The sequence below is a fragment of the Halyomorpha halys genome, unplaced genomic scaffold, assembly GCF_000696795.3.
Source record: "Halyomorpha halys isolate HHAL.00 unplaced genomic scaffold, Hhal_1.1 Scaffold366.1, whole genome shotgun sequence".
Taxonomy (NCBI): domain Eukaryota; kingdom Metazoa; phylum Arthropoda; class Insecta; order Hemiptera; family Pentatomidae; genus Halyomorpha; species Halyomorpha halys.
Genome location: NW_027107323.1, coordinates 18,500 through 34,682, shown reverse-complemented (window position 1 = coordinate 34,682; position 16,183 = coordinate 18,500). Strand labels below are relative to the sequence as shown.

Below are 16,183 nucleotides of genomic sequence, written 5' to 3'. Positions count from 1 at the left end.
GAAAGTAACCTATAATTATTTTTTATAATGACTGTTTATATTTCATTGTATTTTTTTTAAAGTATCTCTGAGGCTCCTCAGCCCTCATCTATTGATTTCTCTGTATTATTCTAAAGAGAATCGTCCCAGAATAAATAAAATATTATTATTATTATTGGAAGAGAGCTGAGGTTATTGGATTCTGGTAGGGATAAATATTGGAGTATTTTCCACTTGGATTTAGGATCAGGAGCATTGGAGAGTGTGTGATGAATATGAAGAGAATAAGCTGCGTCTAGCTGCTTCTCTTTGTTTTATCATTTCCTTTATTTCCAGAGTAAGCCAAGGTGCAGTTGGACGGTGTAAGGATCGGGTTTTGAAAGGAGCATGGATGCCTAATATAGATTGCAGATATGAAGTGAGGGTAGAGACCATATGGTCAATGGAATTATAGAAGTGTATAATGTCTCACTGGACAGAATCAAGGTCAAGTTGAAGGGATTCATAGGACAGGAGGTCCAGATTACAGTATGATATGATTTCAGGAGTAAAAAATTTGACTGGTAGGTCATACGATATTTGGATCAGATCGTAAGATGATGAGAGGAAGGGGATGGGGTCTGGGAAGAGGAAAGGATTTTTACAGGAGAGTCACAGATAAAATGGTCTAACCAGATGTCAGACGATTGTGTTTGATGTGTAAGAGAATAAAGAACGAGGTAAAGATTAAGGGAAAATATTATGTCAATAAGAAAGGATTAATCACTGGAATAAGAGAGCATGTTAATGTTAAAATCACCATAGATAATAATATTGGAGTAAGTGGAAACAAGTTGGACAAGGGAGGATTGGAAGGTGTTTTATTAAGTGAAACTTGGGGAGGTCGTTAAAAGATAGAAAATAATAGGGGAGAGGATATCCTTGAAATTTCAACTAACATGTATTCTGCATGAGGAATGATAGGATGATGATATTTGCCAAAAACAATTCACAAAATATTGATTGAGCGTTTATTTGAAAAATAAATGTTGGTCAATGAACAATTGTATTAGAAGTATTAGATTTACAAATGACTATTAGCTCTCAAATTGAAGCTTATTAGATGGATTGCAAAGTAGTTTATCATGAATAATTTCATAGGAATAATATTTTCCATATTAGCCCAAAAAAATTCATTTTATTTTATTTTTAACTATTTGAAAAAAAAAAAAAAACTTCCTCTTTTAACAACTGTTTCTCAGGAAATACTAGGCAAACAGATGGCTAATAAGGATTATATTGTATCAAATTTACTCTATTAAAAAAAAAACTATTGAGTTTTTTTGTGCTTTACACTTTGACTGCGGAGGCTCCCATGGGAAACCACTTAAAAGCACAATTCTTTAACTATTGTTTTAATATTTTCTTTTCTTTTAATTAAAATATGCATTATGTAATACTTAAAATGTAATATTTAGCCAAATAAAGTTTCAATACCAATTTTTTAACCATGAAAACACATTGTAGTCACCCGAGTATACCACTGAATCTATCATGTATCACAAATCACCAATGAATATATAATATTCAAGTAACAGCAATCAGCTGACACATGAATATTCTGTGGGTTTTGTAACTGAATTACTGCACTGAATAAGGACTATAGAAAATTATTGTTATATCTTTAAATTTTCTGTAAAACATATAAACAACATGAAATAATCCAAACCAATGTAAAAAATATTTTTAAAAATAAAAATAGATCTTTTAAACATGTAAAAAATGTTATTAGAAGCATGTAAAATAAAATAATACAAATGTAAAAAAAAATTATATATTTCAAAAAATAAATTTTATAATAAAAAAAAAACTTGAAGGAGTGTAAATATCCTAAAAGGTGGCAGAACCCAGAATCGTAGGGGGTGGAAGCTAGAAGAGTACTAAACATCGTTTGAAACAATCCAAGGTGAAAGGGAGGTGCTAGAGCTCTTCCGACCACTCCCAATGCAAGCTAGAAAAGTGAACTCCCTTGACAACTCATACATGCTCCCAAGCCACTACAGATTGAAAACACAATCAACCACAGTCAAAGTATTTAGGAAGTTTTAAGGAAATGGAAAACTGAATGAATATTTCAGAATTTTCCTCAGTAAAATTAACTTCCAGAGGCATGCACTTCAAATGCTTCAATACCTACTTTTTAAGAACATTTACTGTACCTGTTGTATAGTCTAGGTAAAAATATAATTATTTTTCTATAACACCATGGGAAGAAAATGATTAATTTTTGCAAAATATGACAAGTTTATTAATCTATACAATTTGTTTGTGACTGATCTTAGGTGGCAGACATTCGAACTTCCAGTGTATGTTAAGACAACTTTCGGCCAAAACAATCAGAAACTTCCTTCTAATCGGACATATTTTATGCTCTGAACTCCCGATCTATAATCACAGGAATATGTGATGTAAATATGACTAGAATTTCATGATCATATCTAACACAGTTAGTGTAGATATTTTCAGGACAATAATTTTTCTTCAGAAATAAGTTATGTGGTAGTACACTGGGATATCATCACTGCAAAATAACAGTAAAAAAATATACAGTTAGAATGGTCAAATTTAATTTGTATTAGCTAAGAAAACTAGCAATCATTTACATAATTCTCAGGTTCCTTTTAGAGTTTTTGTAATAGCAAACTGTTTCCAGAACTAGACATATCAAAACTGAGTTTTGCAGATGAATTCTTTAACTCCTCATATAATAAGAAGGGAATTTATATAAAAGTATTTTGACATCAAATGGCCATTTATACACTAGTTTAAATATTCCCTAAATATAAAGACAGATAAGCCTAATAAATTTCCTAAAATCAATACCTTGAATATCTATGAAATCAGCACACTGAAATATAATTTCTAAAATCAATAAATTGATTATGGGGAAAGAATAAACCAAAGCATTCATCATGTTTATCTTTACACACACATAATGAATTGTTAACTTATGCAGTAAATAGTAATTATAAGACCTATAAAATACAATAAAATGCAAAAATGAAAGAAGTACCACACTGTAAACAAGAAGATAGAAATCAAGAAAGATGTTGAAATTCCTTATAAAATATTAAAATGATAAAATAAATGCTGTTTATTAAAAATGTAGGTAAGGTTGAAAAAAAAAATTATAATATTTCAAAACATTATAAAGACATTCTAAAAACAAATATTATTGCATTAGCATATTAGACCAAGATTGGAAAAATTCTAATAGGTAGGAAAATGGCATATTATGCATAGAAAAGTATAACAAAGATCAAGTTTCACCGTAACAAATTCAGAAATACACATAATTGTACATATGAATTCAAATAACAATCCCTTTTTTTTTTTTTACTAGGATTTTTTTAATATACATATAACCTCTTAACTAATTTTTTAAACCTTAGTTTGATCTTCTCAACACTTTTTAGAAGTTTTCAATTAATGTTTTTAAATTTTAATAGTCACAAATTTCAGGATGATTGATCCTGATACAATAACATTTTTCTAACCTTTTCAATAAGCACAGTATTATAAAGAAGCCTAAGCAAAAAAAAAATTCTTCATGTTGGCACATATATATGTTGCCATACTACCTTAATTTAGAGTTTTTAGTTTTTTTTGTATTTTCTTTATTTTAGGTACTTTATATCTTTATTCAAGTATTCAATCTTAGCTATTCTTCTCCTAGGGCGATTGAACTGAATTGGGAAAATAATCTATAGAGTTCCTCAACAAGGAATCAGTGCCACATTTATTTAGCTAACTGAATGAAGAAACATTCTATTTTATATTTTATTAAAACTAACCAAGAAAATAAATTTTATCTCATTTGATAATAGCAGGTACGTAATTACATTAAATAAAATAACAAAAAAATATGGTTACCTTTTTTTTATTTATGATAATATTTCCATATACTAGGATGTCATTAAATAGAAAGAACTGTCTTGCTTTTGGTTTTTTCCTACACATTTTAGTTAAGACACCTTCTCCAACTAATACACGTCCAGGCACAGCCAAAGGCTAAAAAGAAAATGTACATTTTCGTATTTAAGTTTTTGAACAACTAATAGGACATAGATAACATTTAAAATACACTAGTAAATAATATGATAAATTATTAATCATAGTATATTCCATGATAATATATTCAGAGAGATATGATTGTATTGGATAAAAAATACAGGAAACATGTGAAGGGGCAGTAGTATGGCAAAGATATATGGGGTAAGGATGCGTTAGGATTGACAAAGCCATCATGGTGAAAATGTTCTTCATCGCTGAAAATTATTTTGTTTGAAAAATTAGCATCAACTTGTTGATGTTTGAAAATCCATTCAACAAACTTTCTTCACTGGGCATTAGGCTTCAGTTTTTGTGTGAATTGAAATTTTTAAGCATGGAGAAACAGATCTTCAGTGAGTATACACTGTAAAGCTCTTTTACAGTTTTACAAGTAGCTCTTACTTCAAATTTTCAATTCTTTTCCATGACGCTGATATGATGTTTCTGGACTTTCACCAACACTTCAACGCACTGCTTCGATATTGACAATTGAACAGCTTGTTTTTGGTTGACCAGTGTGTTTAGCGTAACAAGTTATCCACGTAAAAAGTTATCCAGTCTGCCCGAATTTTTTAATTATTTTCTTCACAGTTAACAAAGTTACTTAGAAATCACTATTCATTCTGTCCATACTTTGTACAAAATTTTCGAGCTGTGGTCACCAGACATCCATTACTTTTGAAATATTGTACAACAATGAAAACACTTTGTTTTATCATCTAACGCTCCATTTTTACTAAACCTGAATTATCAGCTGTCAAATGATTTTTTTTAACAGGATTAGCCAACATTGAATGAAACTTAGTTCAGTAATCTGGTGCCTTCCACATCTGAACAAAATGTAAATACTCTTCTGAAAACACATTATTCATGTTTAGACGTGCAGATTCAAGAGCTTTCTGTTTAGTGGCATTCACAGTTACATGGGACTGAATTTACTTGCCAAGAGCTGCAGTGCCTAGGGAAGGTCTCCAACTACTATACCAAGTTTCATTATTTTTTATAGATATCACAGACAATCCACTAATATGTTTAAAGGAGATATACAATAACATCCCATCTCTTAGAAGAAGTAGGACTATAAGATAGGGTTATTTCCATTTTTTTTTTTTTTTTTTTTAATTAAATTATTTTTATTTTAACGTTTTGGGTTTTTCATGGATTGATATTTCATATTTTAACTTATTGCCTTTGACTAGAATTTGGATGAATGTACATCAGGCACCGATACTTTAGTTAATGTATCGTATTGAAAGGAGGATCAATAGTTTGGTGATATTGTAATGCCTCTGAGTGTCTCCGATAATACCAATCATTTCAGAATTGTAAACAGTGTGTAGTTAGATTAAGTTAGAACAAGACACTGGTTCTGTTTTAAATCTGTAAACATAGATTATGATGGTAGTGCATCCTAATTAATTATACAATTTGATGTAATGTTGGAGCAACCAATTATAAGCCCTTGTTTCATTTTAGTTTTTGTACTACTAATTGTATATTTGTAACCCCTGCAATTTAAAGAAGTTATGAAATACAATAAAATGTTCTTTTAGTATTTCGAGCTCAAATTGATTAAAAACACTCATGGAATACTACTGAGTAATTTGAGACAACAAATTTAAAAATTTGTTGCGTAATTCGTTCAAAACATCACCCATCAAATGAGCAGGTTTTTAGACAATCCTAAACACATTACCTGCTTTATAGCTTCACTGTAGTTGGGTAAAAATAGACTTATTATGTACAATTAAAAAGTTTAAGATTTTATAAAAAATAATATTTAATATAGAAAGTTGTAGAAGGTAATGGATAATGAAGGAAAAATGCAAAAATAAAAGATCTGTTTTAACATAAGTTAAACTAATTGGTACATGTGCAGTTTCGCAACAATCTCTTTTTATATCCATAGTCCATTATAAAATAGTAAACATTCAATTTTAAAGTTAAAATTGGACCTTGGTGTCAAAATTAATAAAAATTGAAAAAACTTCAAAAACGATGTAGTTTTTCGAAAATTTTAAAATGATACAGGGGTCTATAATGGTTGAAAACATGGATTTATCATTAGCTAACCACCATATATAAATACTAAAAAAATATAATTACTGCATTTGATGCAAGGTACAAAGTGCCGGTCGGGTTTACATAATACAATGTTTTCTGTATTTTATTCTATTATATAAATTCTGGGGTAGGGGTCTTCACCATTTTGCCAACCAAGAGCAAAGCGGCTATAAAATCCCTGGGCGTGACCACAGCAGTGAAGATGTCAAAGAGACAAGATCAAATAGAGGACCTACCCCATTCTTATGTATTGATTTTATATGCCTTAATTAACAAACTAACTAATATCCCCTTCAGAGATTTATTCTGGTTAGGAAATATGTTATAGAATGTTAAACCTGTAGACATAATGTTTCTTAATATCCAACCTCGTTTTTTCACACTATTAAATTTTATTTCAGCATACAATAAAGGGCTCCTGCAGTAAAACATGGAGCAGGATCCTGATGTAAACAGTACCATTTTACTGGGCTAATACTAAGTAATAATCATGAAATTCTTAATAGAAGCAATAAAGCTACCATTGTCAATAGAATTAGAGCGGAAGTCATTGATATTATTTTAAGCCAGGCACTCTCACAAATCACGAAAACCTGGCAATTTTCAGGGTACTGAGCAGCCACTAGGGCCCTACTCTTACTGGGATCTGGGTACCTAGGGTAGTGCATATTATAAGGCCTCTTTCACATGCTAAATGTGATAACACTTGTGTGTGTGTGTAAATAAAAAATGGTTTATTTAAATAAAGAAATTGTGCATAAATAAGAATAAGTCAAAAAAAGTTGTGAGAATTTTTTTTTTTTTTTTATCAATAAATACTTTGCTGATTCTTGTTATTGTTTCTCAAAAATATTAGCTATTTTTAATTGCTTTAAGCCATTTTCATTTTGCTTTTCTTTCATAATTTTTTGTATAACTGAAGCAATCATATGGACTCAATCGACAATTTCTGCCTCTTCATCAAAGACTAGCAAAAAAAATTATTATCAAGTTGTAAGAGTGCTACCTATGGTTAGTTTCTCTACACGCCTGTATCATGTGCAGTTGTAAATTCCAATAAAGATAATAAAAAATAAAAAAGTTGAATAAATAAATAGAATTATTAAGTTCAAAATTCTAGAATATTAGCAAACAAAATTTTCCCCACCTAGTAATTTGGGTTAGAAATATTATCGGTGGGAATGAATTTATGAGAAGTTATAAATTGAAAATGTTTTCAAATTTATTTCTTTGGTGTGGAAATATTCCCAAAAAATGGGATTTCTAAAAATCTTTATTCTTAAATGTTTGAAACGATTTTGAATGGTAACACCAACTTCAACAATCCAAATTTACTCTCAACTTTTTATTTAAAATAATTTAAATATTAAAAGTTGAGAGTAAATTTGGATCATTAAAGTTGGTGTTATTATTAATATAAGCCACTCTCAAACAAAAAATTAATAAGTATATTAAATCAGTAATCCAATTTTGAATGGTTCAGACATATTAAACATTAAGTATTTTAGTAATATTCCACATGTTTACATGAAACAACTCAAAAGAAATGTTTTGATATGGAGTCATTTTGTTTTATCATCATGGTGAGCAATATAATCAATTAAAGTTAACTGTATTCATTGTACCAATGGGAGGAATGGCAGCATATGCTGGTTGAAATCATGGGGTAGTAACTTTGTTTTTGTACACAGAAAGCTGTATGTAGGGATGTGATTTCACTAAATATGGCGTTATTATAAGCCATTTAAATAATATCATAAACAAATATTAATATTTATAAGTCTGAGAATATATTTGGAGCCAAATAGTAATAATGACAAATTTAACCTACATTTACTCATTGTACAATTTTTTAAACCTTTACTTCTTTTACCACAAAATGAACATTCAGTATGTTTTCATGGATGCACTAAAAGATGAACCACCTATCATCTGAGTGAGCAGCTAAACTCACTTACCTGTCCTACAATTGGAAACTGATGGATTCTCCATCTCAGAAGAAGGAAAAGAAGAACAAATTTTCCAAAGTTCAAATAGGTTATGATGTAGAAGAAGGGGAAGAACAAGAGCAACATAAGAATGGTCTTAATGACAATGATGATGGAGACGTATGTGAGAATGAGGATATTTTTACCCATTCAGATGAAGAAAATGTACTACTTCTAAAAGAAAAGAAAATGTCATTAACAACACATCATTCGTTCTTTATTTTACCTTACATTAATTATTTTTGAATCTTGAACTTCTAGCACAATTTAATTGAACCTCATTAGGATTACAGTAACTATCATTCATTATTATACGTAACTAACAGGAATCTTCACGTTATCTTGTTCATAAATAATCAATTCCCAGGAATTTACGATCTTTGGGAATAATTCCTTGAGTTTAAGTTCAGGAATTGTTTTAACTGAATTGTTGTTGTTTCTGCAATTGTCTGCACTTTATTTGCATTTAAATTATAATCAGTTACTTAACAATTTTTAAAATTTACTAGACCAAAAACCAATAATATTTTGAGGTTTATGTATTCCTTTTGGTCAATTTTTCCAATGGTCCAAAAAAGTTTTGGAAGAAAAACCACTTTGATATCATATTCCAAACTGGAGAAATAAAATAAATGTGTTTATATTTTTTTGCTCAGCTCCCAGGGAACAGAAACACGAGGATGGCAGTGTCTATACTGTTATGTCCAACAAGAATATTACCTGGTGGAGTGAGGATCTTGGCAATTTGAGAGTTTTCACATGAAGGCTATTTAATTCACACAAAAGGACAAGCAGATGGGACACCCAAAAACGTGTACTAACTCATTATTGTAAAACCATTCAAAGTGATAATAATGAAACTTCCTCAACAACCAACTATTCCTTTGGGATAAATAGGATCGTAACCAAGCAATTTGTTAAAGCCCAAAAGTACATTTTTCTTTTCGTTAGTTTAATTTTATTACTTCCAATTGGTTTTTTATTTTTTTGTTAATTATAAATTAATTTCCTTTTTTTGTAACAATTCACTTTTTATTTTGTAATTAAAATTACGTTAGAATTTATAACGTAAATATAGTTAAGGAAGGAGGCTTGTTGTGATATGCGTGTATAATAGAAATACATCCCTACGGCTCATCACGTATACAACAACATTGTGAACTGCAATGGGATTAAGGCTTTTATGCAGACTGATAAGGGAGTCTACAGTCTACAGTCCGCTGCCAAGAGCCTAGGAGTCATAGAGATAGAGACACCCACCGGCTCACCGCCTTTGAGGCCATACGAGATTTTGGGGTTCAGCTCAGGACCCTCACCAACCCACCAATCATCACCATCTGGATGACGGCGGATGTTTCGGAAGATATATTATCCTTCAGATATGCGCATATCGACCCCCCGACTATCTACTGTGAGTGACTTTTTTTTCTTTCTCTTCATCGAGCCTCATATTTTGTTTGCTTCTAATACTCATTATTTTGTATAAAGAGAATTGATTTTTGTTTACATATATATCAAAATATTTTCTTTCTTTTTACTTTACACTAATTATTTTTTATAAGAACAAAACAGTAACAGTTTTTTTATTTTGTTTATATTTTAATTTAATTAAATTTTGTATACCAGTTTAGAAGGTTTTTTTTTCTCTCTAATTTCTCTTTATTATTTTTGTCTTTTATGCTACATTTCAGGTCCTCCGTTTTATTTTTTTTCTATCACCGAACCAGCAAACAATTTTTTTTCTCTGAGGAAGAGGTACGTTTTTTCATTTAAGAAAAGCCCCTCGCCCCAACACAATTAAAATGGGGATACTGGTAACAGTAAGGGCAGAAGGGCTGATTATGAGATATACTGATTGATAGTAAAATGGAATGGCAAAGCTATATTGAAAAGATCAGTGCAAAGGCGCTATGATACCTTGACGCTTCCAAAACAGCAGTGAGTAAATCCTTGGGTTTAGAGCCCAAAAATGGTTCTTAGGGCATATATAGTAGCAATTAGACCTGTAGTTCTATATACCCTCATAGTATAGTGGCACAAAGCCACAGTAAACCAACCTACAGTTTTGTAAGAAAAGCTACAAAGGCTGGTGTACCTGAAGGCAACTGCCAGCATGAGCATCACTCCCACTACTGTAATTAAAGTTCTTGTGAACTTAACATCACCGCATATAGAATTAGAAGCACAAGCTCTTAGTACGACATACAGACTTAAAAGTTAGGAACCATATCCAAATTGTTTTGTAAGGTGTTTAAAATGAAAAATGCATTTTCTTGATTGACAAAATTATTTACATGCTAATCATTAAAAATTATAAGTTAAAATACCTGTCCTGAGCTTCCAAAGCAATTTTCTACCATGCTGATTCTCCTGGCATTTGCTTCACTATTAACTAAAAAAACAGAGAAATGCATTAAGAAAGAAAAATACATATGTAGCAAAAGTTTAAAAGAACAAGAGTTTAAAACAACCACTCATGTATAAAATATTAATAGTGCATTTTTATTTAATAAAGAAATTATAAAAAGAGAAAAATAAGAGCAGACTAGGCACTATATATCATACCATGATATAAGAGATAATACTAGACTATATCACCATTAAAAAAACTAAAATCTGTACCGCTGCAATCCAAGAAGTGTCAGGAGTTCAGTACTTTGTAAGGAAGTACTGTTACTAGACCGATGGTTGTGCAAAGAGGTTATTTGGTCAGAATCACACTCGACCGCCAGATTTTTACCCAATTAAAGAGAAAGGGTGGATCCGCAGGAGTTGACTCACGGCTACAGTGTAGCAGAAAAGAATTTTCAGCTCAGCCGGATTCAAATTCGGGTCCTTGGAGTTAGTAGCCATATGCCTTACCCTGGGGCTACTCACACTCCCATATCATACCATGGTACTTGCATATTTAACCACCCGACCCATATTTTTTTTGTTTGGGTTATACCCTGGCACCACGGGCAGCCCGTAGCTCAGTAGTTGGGCACAGTCTTACTATTCTGAGATATATTAGCGGTGCCAATTCGAATCATCCCTGGGACGTTGTCTTTTTTCATAGAGTGGTGGTCCCACAAAATGAAAAACTTTGACCCCCACCATAGTGAAAATAATGGTAATACAAATAAATTATTAGCTGGCTGTATGGAAAATCCCAATGCCATTAAAATATGAAGAAAAAAAAACCCTGGCACCAAACAAGCCCTCAGCTTTAAAATGTTAAAATAATATTAGGGGCCTTTAAACACATTATAAAGTAATGTAGACTTAAATAAAGTATAAGCTATAATACTTCATAAGCCCGAACAAAACTGTTAATTATTTTTAAAAAATAAAAATTAATGCTTCATACTAAAGACATCTGAAAAGAATTCCTGATAAAAAATTGTAGCTTTGTTCCAAGAACCAAGAAAGGTCTGACAGTCAGAGCAGTACCTGCCTTTGAAAAGGAACAGGTAGAACAGGACATGTGCAAACATTCGTTCCATTTTCCTCCCTTACTATTTGAGTCTGTGAGGGAAGACTTTGAAACAGTGAAAGATGTGAAATGCTAAAATTTTTCAAGTGCTGAGAGAATTCAAAATCTTTAAAACTTAAATAAAGGTTTTATTTTATATTATGTATACTTTCTTCACATTTTCTGTTCTAAATAAATTAAAATCTCTTCAAATTTACCAGGAAAGCTGTGGTGTTAATAAATTGCTGAGAAAAAAATATCTTCCATTTTAAATACTATATGGAACATAAAATATTAGAAATGGTCATATTTAAATATTTTGCATACTGCTTGATCTAATTATTCATAATTATATTTTTAATTACAGACATGTCAATATTGTTGGAAAATAAAGTTAATTAAGATATGAGAACAGTTCCAGAAGATTAACTGATTAATAATCCAAATACAGGAGAAAATTGAACACCTTTAAAATCCAAACTTAGGATGTAATTGATGAATAAGAGAGGATGATTACTTTATCAAGTTTTTTTTTCATTTTTCATTGTACATTATTGTGAAGAATATATACTGTAATAAATAATACACCCTGAAAGTATTTTACTTTATTTTAAAACAAATTAAGGAAGTGTATTTTATTAATAAAGCTTTATTTAATTAAAAATCAAGCTGGAACATGACAATAATCATCTCTTTAACCACTCTTTCATCCATTTCTTCTTCAGCTTCCTCATTCTCTTTATCAACTGTAAATGCAGATTCTTCTGTCAGCCTCAGTTCTTCATTATCTAATATATAAAAATCAATATTTGTTTGTTTGAACTTTATGTTACTGCTTATACTGTTCATCCGATTGTGTTGGGGCTTTTTGCTAAATTTCAGGATTTCCTTGGGAAGGTTAGGCCTATTCCAATTTTTTGGGTAAAAAAAGGTTATTAACAAGAAGAATTATTAACAATTAAGAAAGTATATATTTTTCATGGTTATTATATGCTAACCGATTTGTCTTTTTCTGAAGGATAAGAAAATAATATTACTGATTCTATTGAATGATTTTATATTCAATAAAAAAAACAAAACATAATGAAGATGTCAGTAAAGTATGAAAAAAAAAATTGTTTTATAAAAAATTAAATCATATTCATTTATAGCGTCGTCTGAAACCTTTTAATACCATTAAAAAAAAATTAAAATTTGTTTCCTTTGTTCATCTGGAGGATTTTTTTTTCCACTGCTGACCATTGTTCATATAATCATTCATAACTCCTCAACATTTTATCCAATTCCAACGTTAATACAACCGTTGGAAAGCTTGATTTCTGATCTTTTAAACTACATAAACGAAATTTATATTTAATTCTATGCTACCTTATCTTATAAAGTTGATATATTAGAGTTTTAAATAAAGAAAAACTTACTTTATTTTATATCTCAGGTTCTGATTTGTTTAATTAGATCTGGTTTATGCTCTTTGGTGCAGAACTTACAGAGTTTTAAACTAGACACAAGATTTGTAAAGATTGGTTCAGTCGTATTGAATTTTTTTTATTTTCTTGATTCTTCAATATACTCTAAGGCGAATATTTAGGACCAATAGATTTTATTTTCTGTTTTTTTTTTTTTTTTTAATTCATATTTAAGTGTTTCTTGAGGTGCTAAAAACTAACATGAACTTTTTTTTACTCCTAAAAAAATTGTATACTCCACTTTGATAGTTCAGACTGTCCAAATTATTTCAATATCTTACTCATATTCAGCACAACAGTGAAGTTATATAAGGACCGACATGTTTTTGTAAATAAAAGATCTCAAAGAAGAATAAGGCAAATAAAAAAATCCCTGATTTCTCTGGAAGAAAAAAAAGTTAGGACCAAGTTTGAACGTTTTTGGCATGTAGTTTAGAAAGTATACAAATTACTGCATAAGCCAAATACCATCCATAGAACCATTTTCTAGGTCCAAATAAATGTAGTTACTGCATTTTAAAATATAAAGATTAAGAAAATTATTCATAGCTTTTACTGTTATGAAAAAAATACTAACTTAAGAAGTAACTTTTCTGATCTCTAAGTAACTTCTGGGATGTGGAAATCTCAAAAATGACTTCATGGAAAATAGTTGTGTTCTTTATAAATGTCTTAGTATGAAGAGGAAGGGGAAAAAAAAGAAAAATACTTCTTGCATCTTAACCAGAATTAAATGAATATTTTACACAAGTTGCATGTGTGCAACATATGATTATTGTTGTAATGTTCACTTTTATTTAAACTTGTTAACAGTTCATAAAAGGTTACAATATATTCAGACTCAAAAACTTTTTATATAATGCATAATAACATACATTTTTTTTTTTTTTTTTTTATGTTTTTCTAATGTCAATCATAATAAATTACTAAAGGAAGACACAAATATGAAAGGTAAAATGAATGTACAGTCTTAAGTAGGTGCTAATAAGCATTATATCAGTTAATTAATATAGAATATAGTTAAATAATTTAATTATCGTTCAGATGAAAAAATATATATACCCACGGATTCTAATAAAAAAATTGGCAAATCTTTTCACTAGTAGTGCATTGTAAAAACAGTATTTTGGTATCTGAAAAAGTCACAAATTATTATATTTATCAAAAGTCAATCCCATTCTGGGATCAAATATACTGCCTTTTAAAACATTAAAATTAAGAAAATTGTTACTCAAACTGTTTCATAACAAATTTAGACTAATGAGGTAATTTTTTTCTGAACAAAAGATTATCAAATCTCAAAAATGACTTTTTGTAAGACTATGCGTTCTTAACAAGCAAGTCAAAACAGAGTTGTCAAAATGTGTGCCTTTATAAAATTTGTCTAAGAAGTAAAACAAAAATTAAAAAGAAACAGTCCCAGTCAGTGTTCTAAGTACTTACCAAATCCCAAACTGGGCAACGCTCGAACATGCGCAGTATATCAGCTGGAACCTACCTCCTAGGAACAACCTTTGGTAAGGCATCCTACAAAACTCTGGAATATCGCAGTGTTTTTTATTGTTTTTTGAAGCCTAAAATTAGTATAGTTTATTTATTCAGACTTATAAGGTATCACTCCTTTTAAGCAACAATATGTTTTAATTTATTATTGTTATATTTTGTGGATTAAATTATACTTTTTTATGAGATATATTACAAACAAGTACCATATTTATTAATTTAAGCCCATTTTTCTGGAATTTTCACAAATAATTTTTTCTCTCTCTAGTCTTTATCTTTTGATATTCCTCAAAAATCTATAAGAAGCAGGATAACCCAGAGGAAAAAGCTTCATATTCCTCATTGGTCCGTTAATTTATTTTATGAACAATCCAGTGAGCAGTATACAGGTGGTTATCAAATGCCAGCTAAAAAACAGAAACTAGAATCTATCCTCACAAAAGCTCCTAAAAATGAATCCAGGAGAAGAGGGTAACACAAAAGAAATAGTAATAAAAATTATGTACTAGTTTAAAATAGTTAACCATCACATTATACTAGGCTCAAAAACTCTTAACAGGAAAACCTGTCATAAGATGAATTTAAAGTCAATTTTCTACTAAGGTTGCATAAAGATTCCATATACTAACATCGAATATGTACTTGCTTATATACTTTTGACAAAGAGGGTGAAATCCATATTTATAAATAAGAACACAACTTTTATACATTAATACTACCTAGATACATTATTCCATCATAATATATATATATACATACATACATATATCTGACAATACTTTGATCATTAATTTCCAGATAAAAAATATTTTAACTTCACTCACAAAAGCGCAATTTCTTCGTACATACAAAGATTCTAGGTGAAAATCATCTTGAAAATTAACTAAGACAGAATAGAATGATGCGACTGAGGATAATAAATTAATGCAACACAAACTTTGAATTTCATAACACAAACAAAATTACCTGATAATTTAAATTCCAACCTTAAAAGAATAAATAAATAGCTGCAATAATGAGTTCAACAATTATTTTAAAGCACTTCTTTTTAAAGTTTTAAGTCCGAAGACATCTTAATTTTAATAAAAACCAATCAATATTAGCAAATAGTTCTTATGTAAGTTTGTTAATAGTTTGTGTGTCAACAACTCGAATCTAAACATTTATACTCAACAAGAAAACTCAAATGTAAATATTGATCAATAGCAATAATGTGAATTATTTCATATAGGAAAATTCCAAGAGATTTGATGCATAAGCAACTAACCCAAGAAAAATAAGAAGTTATTACAACTTGAATGAATAAAAAGAAAATCAAAACTTAATTTACGGCTTTAAATTAATGAAGGTTTTTAGTTGCTCTATTATTTAAGTTCAATTTTAAAATAAGATATCACTTACCAAATAAGTATAATAAAATAAGATAACACATACCAAGTCTATCAACCATTGTTATATTTGGAGATTTACGGAGAAAATTTAAACTATTGGATAAAAAAAATACATTAAAATGAAAGTAAACACAAAATAATAAAAGAAGCACTTAACGAAGGACTACATCACAATAATAACCGATACCATCCTCATGATAAGCACGGACTGGTTAACAAGCCCTCAGTGTTGCCTAAAGCAAAAGT

At 29.7% G+C, this 16,183-nt stretch overlaps 1 protein-coding gene across 8 annotated transcripts in view; it reads right to left on the bottom strand.

Moving 5' to 3' along the window:
• Positions 1 to 16,183, bottom strand: part of rush (rush hour) — a gene marked incomplete at its 3' end in the record, with an annotated part of 60,582 nt that extends 44,399 nt beyond the window's left edge. Inside the window, 5 exon segments of one of the 8 annotated variants that reach the window (XM_067045630.1) lie at positions 3,892 to 4,029; positions 10,451 to 10,515; positions 14,487 to 14,617; positions 14,753 to 14,953; positions 15,981 to 16,176. In XM_067045630.1, the coding sequence (XP_066901731.1) occupies positions 3,892 to 4,029; positions 10,451 to 10,483 (171 nt within the window). 8 annotated transcript variants of the gene reach the window in all.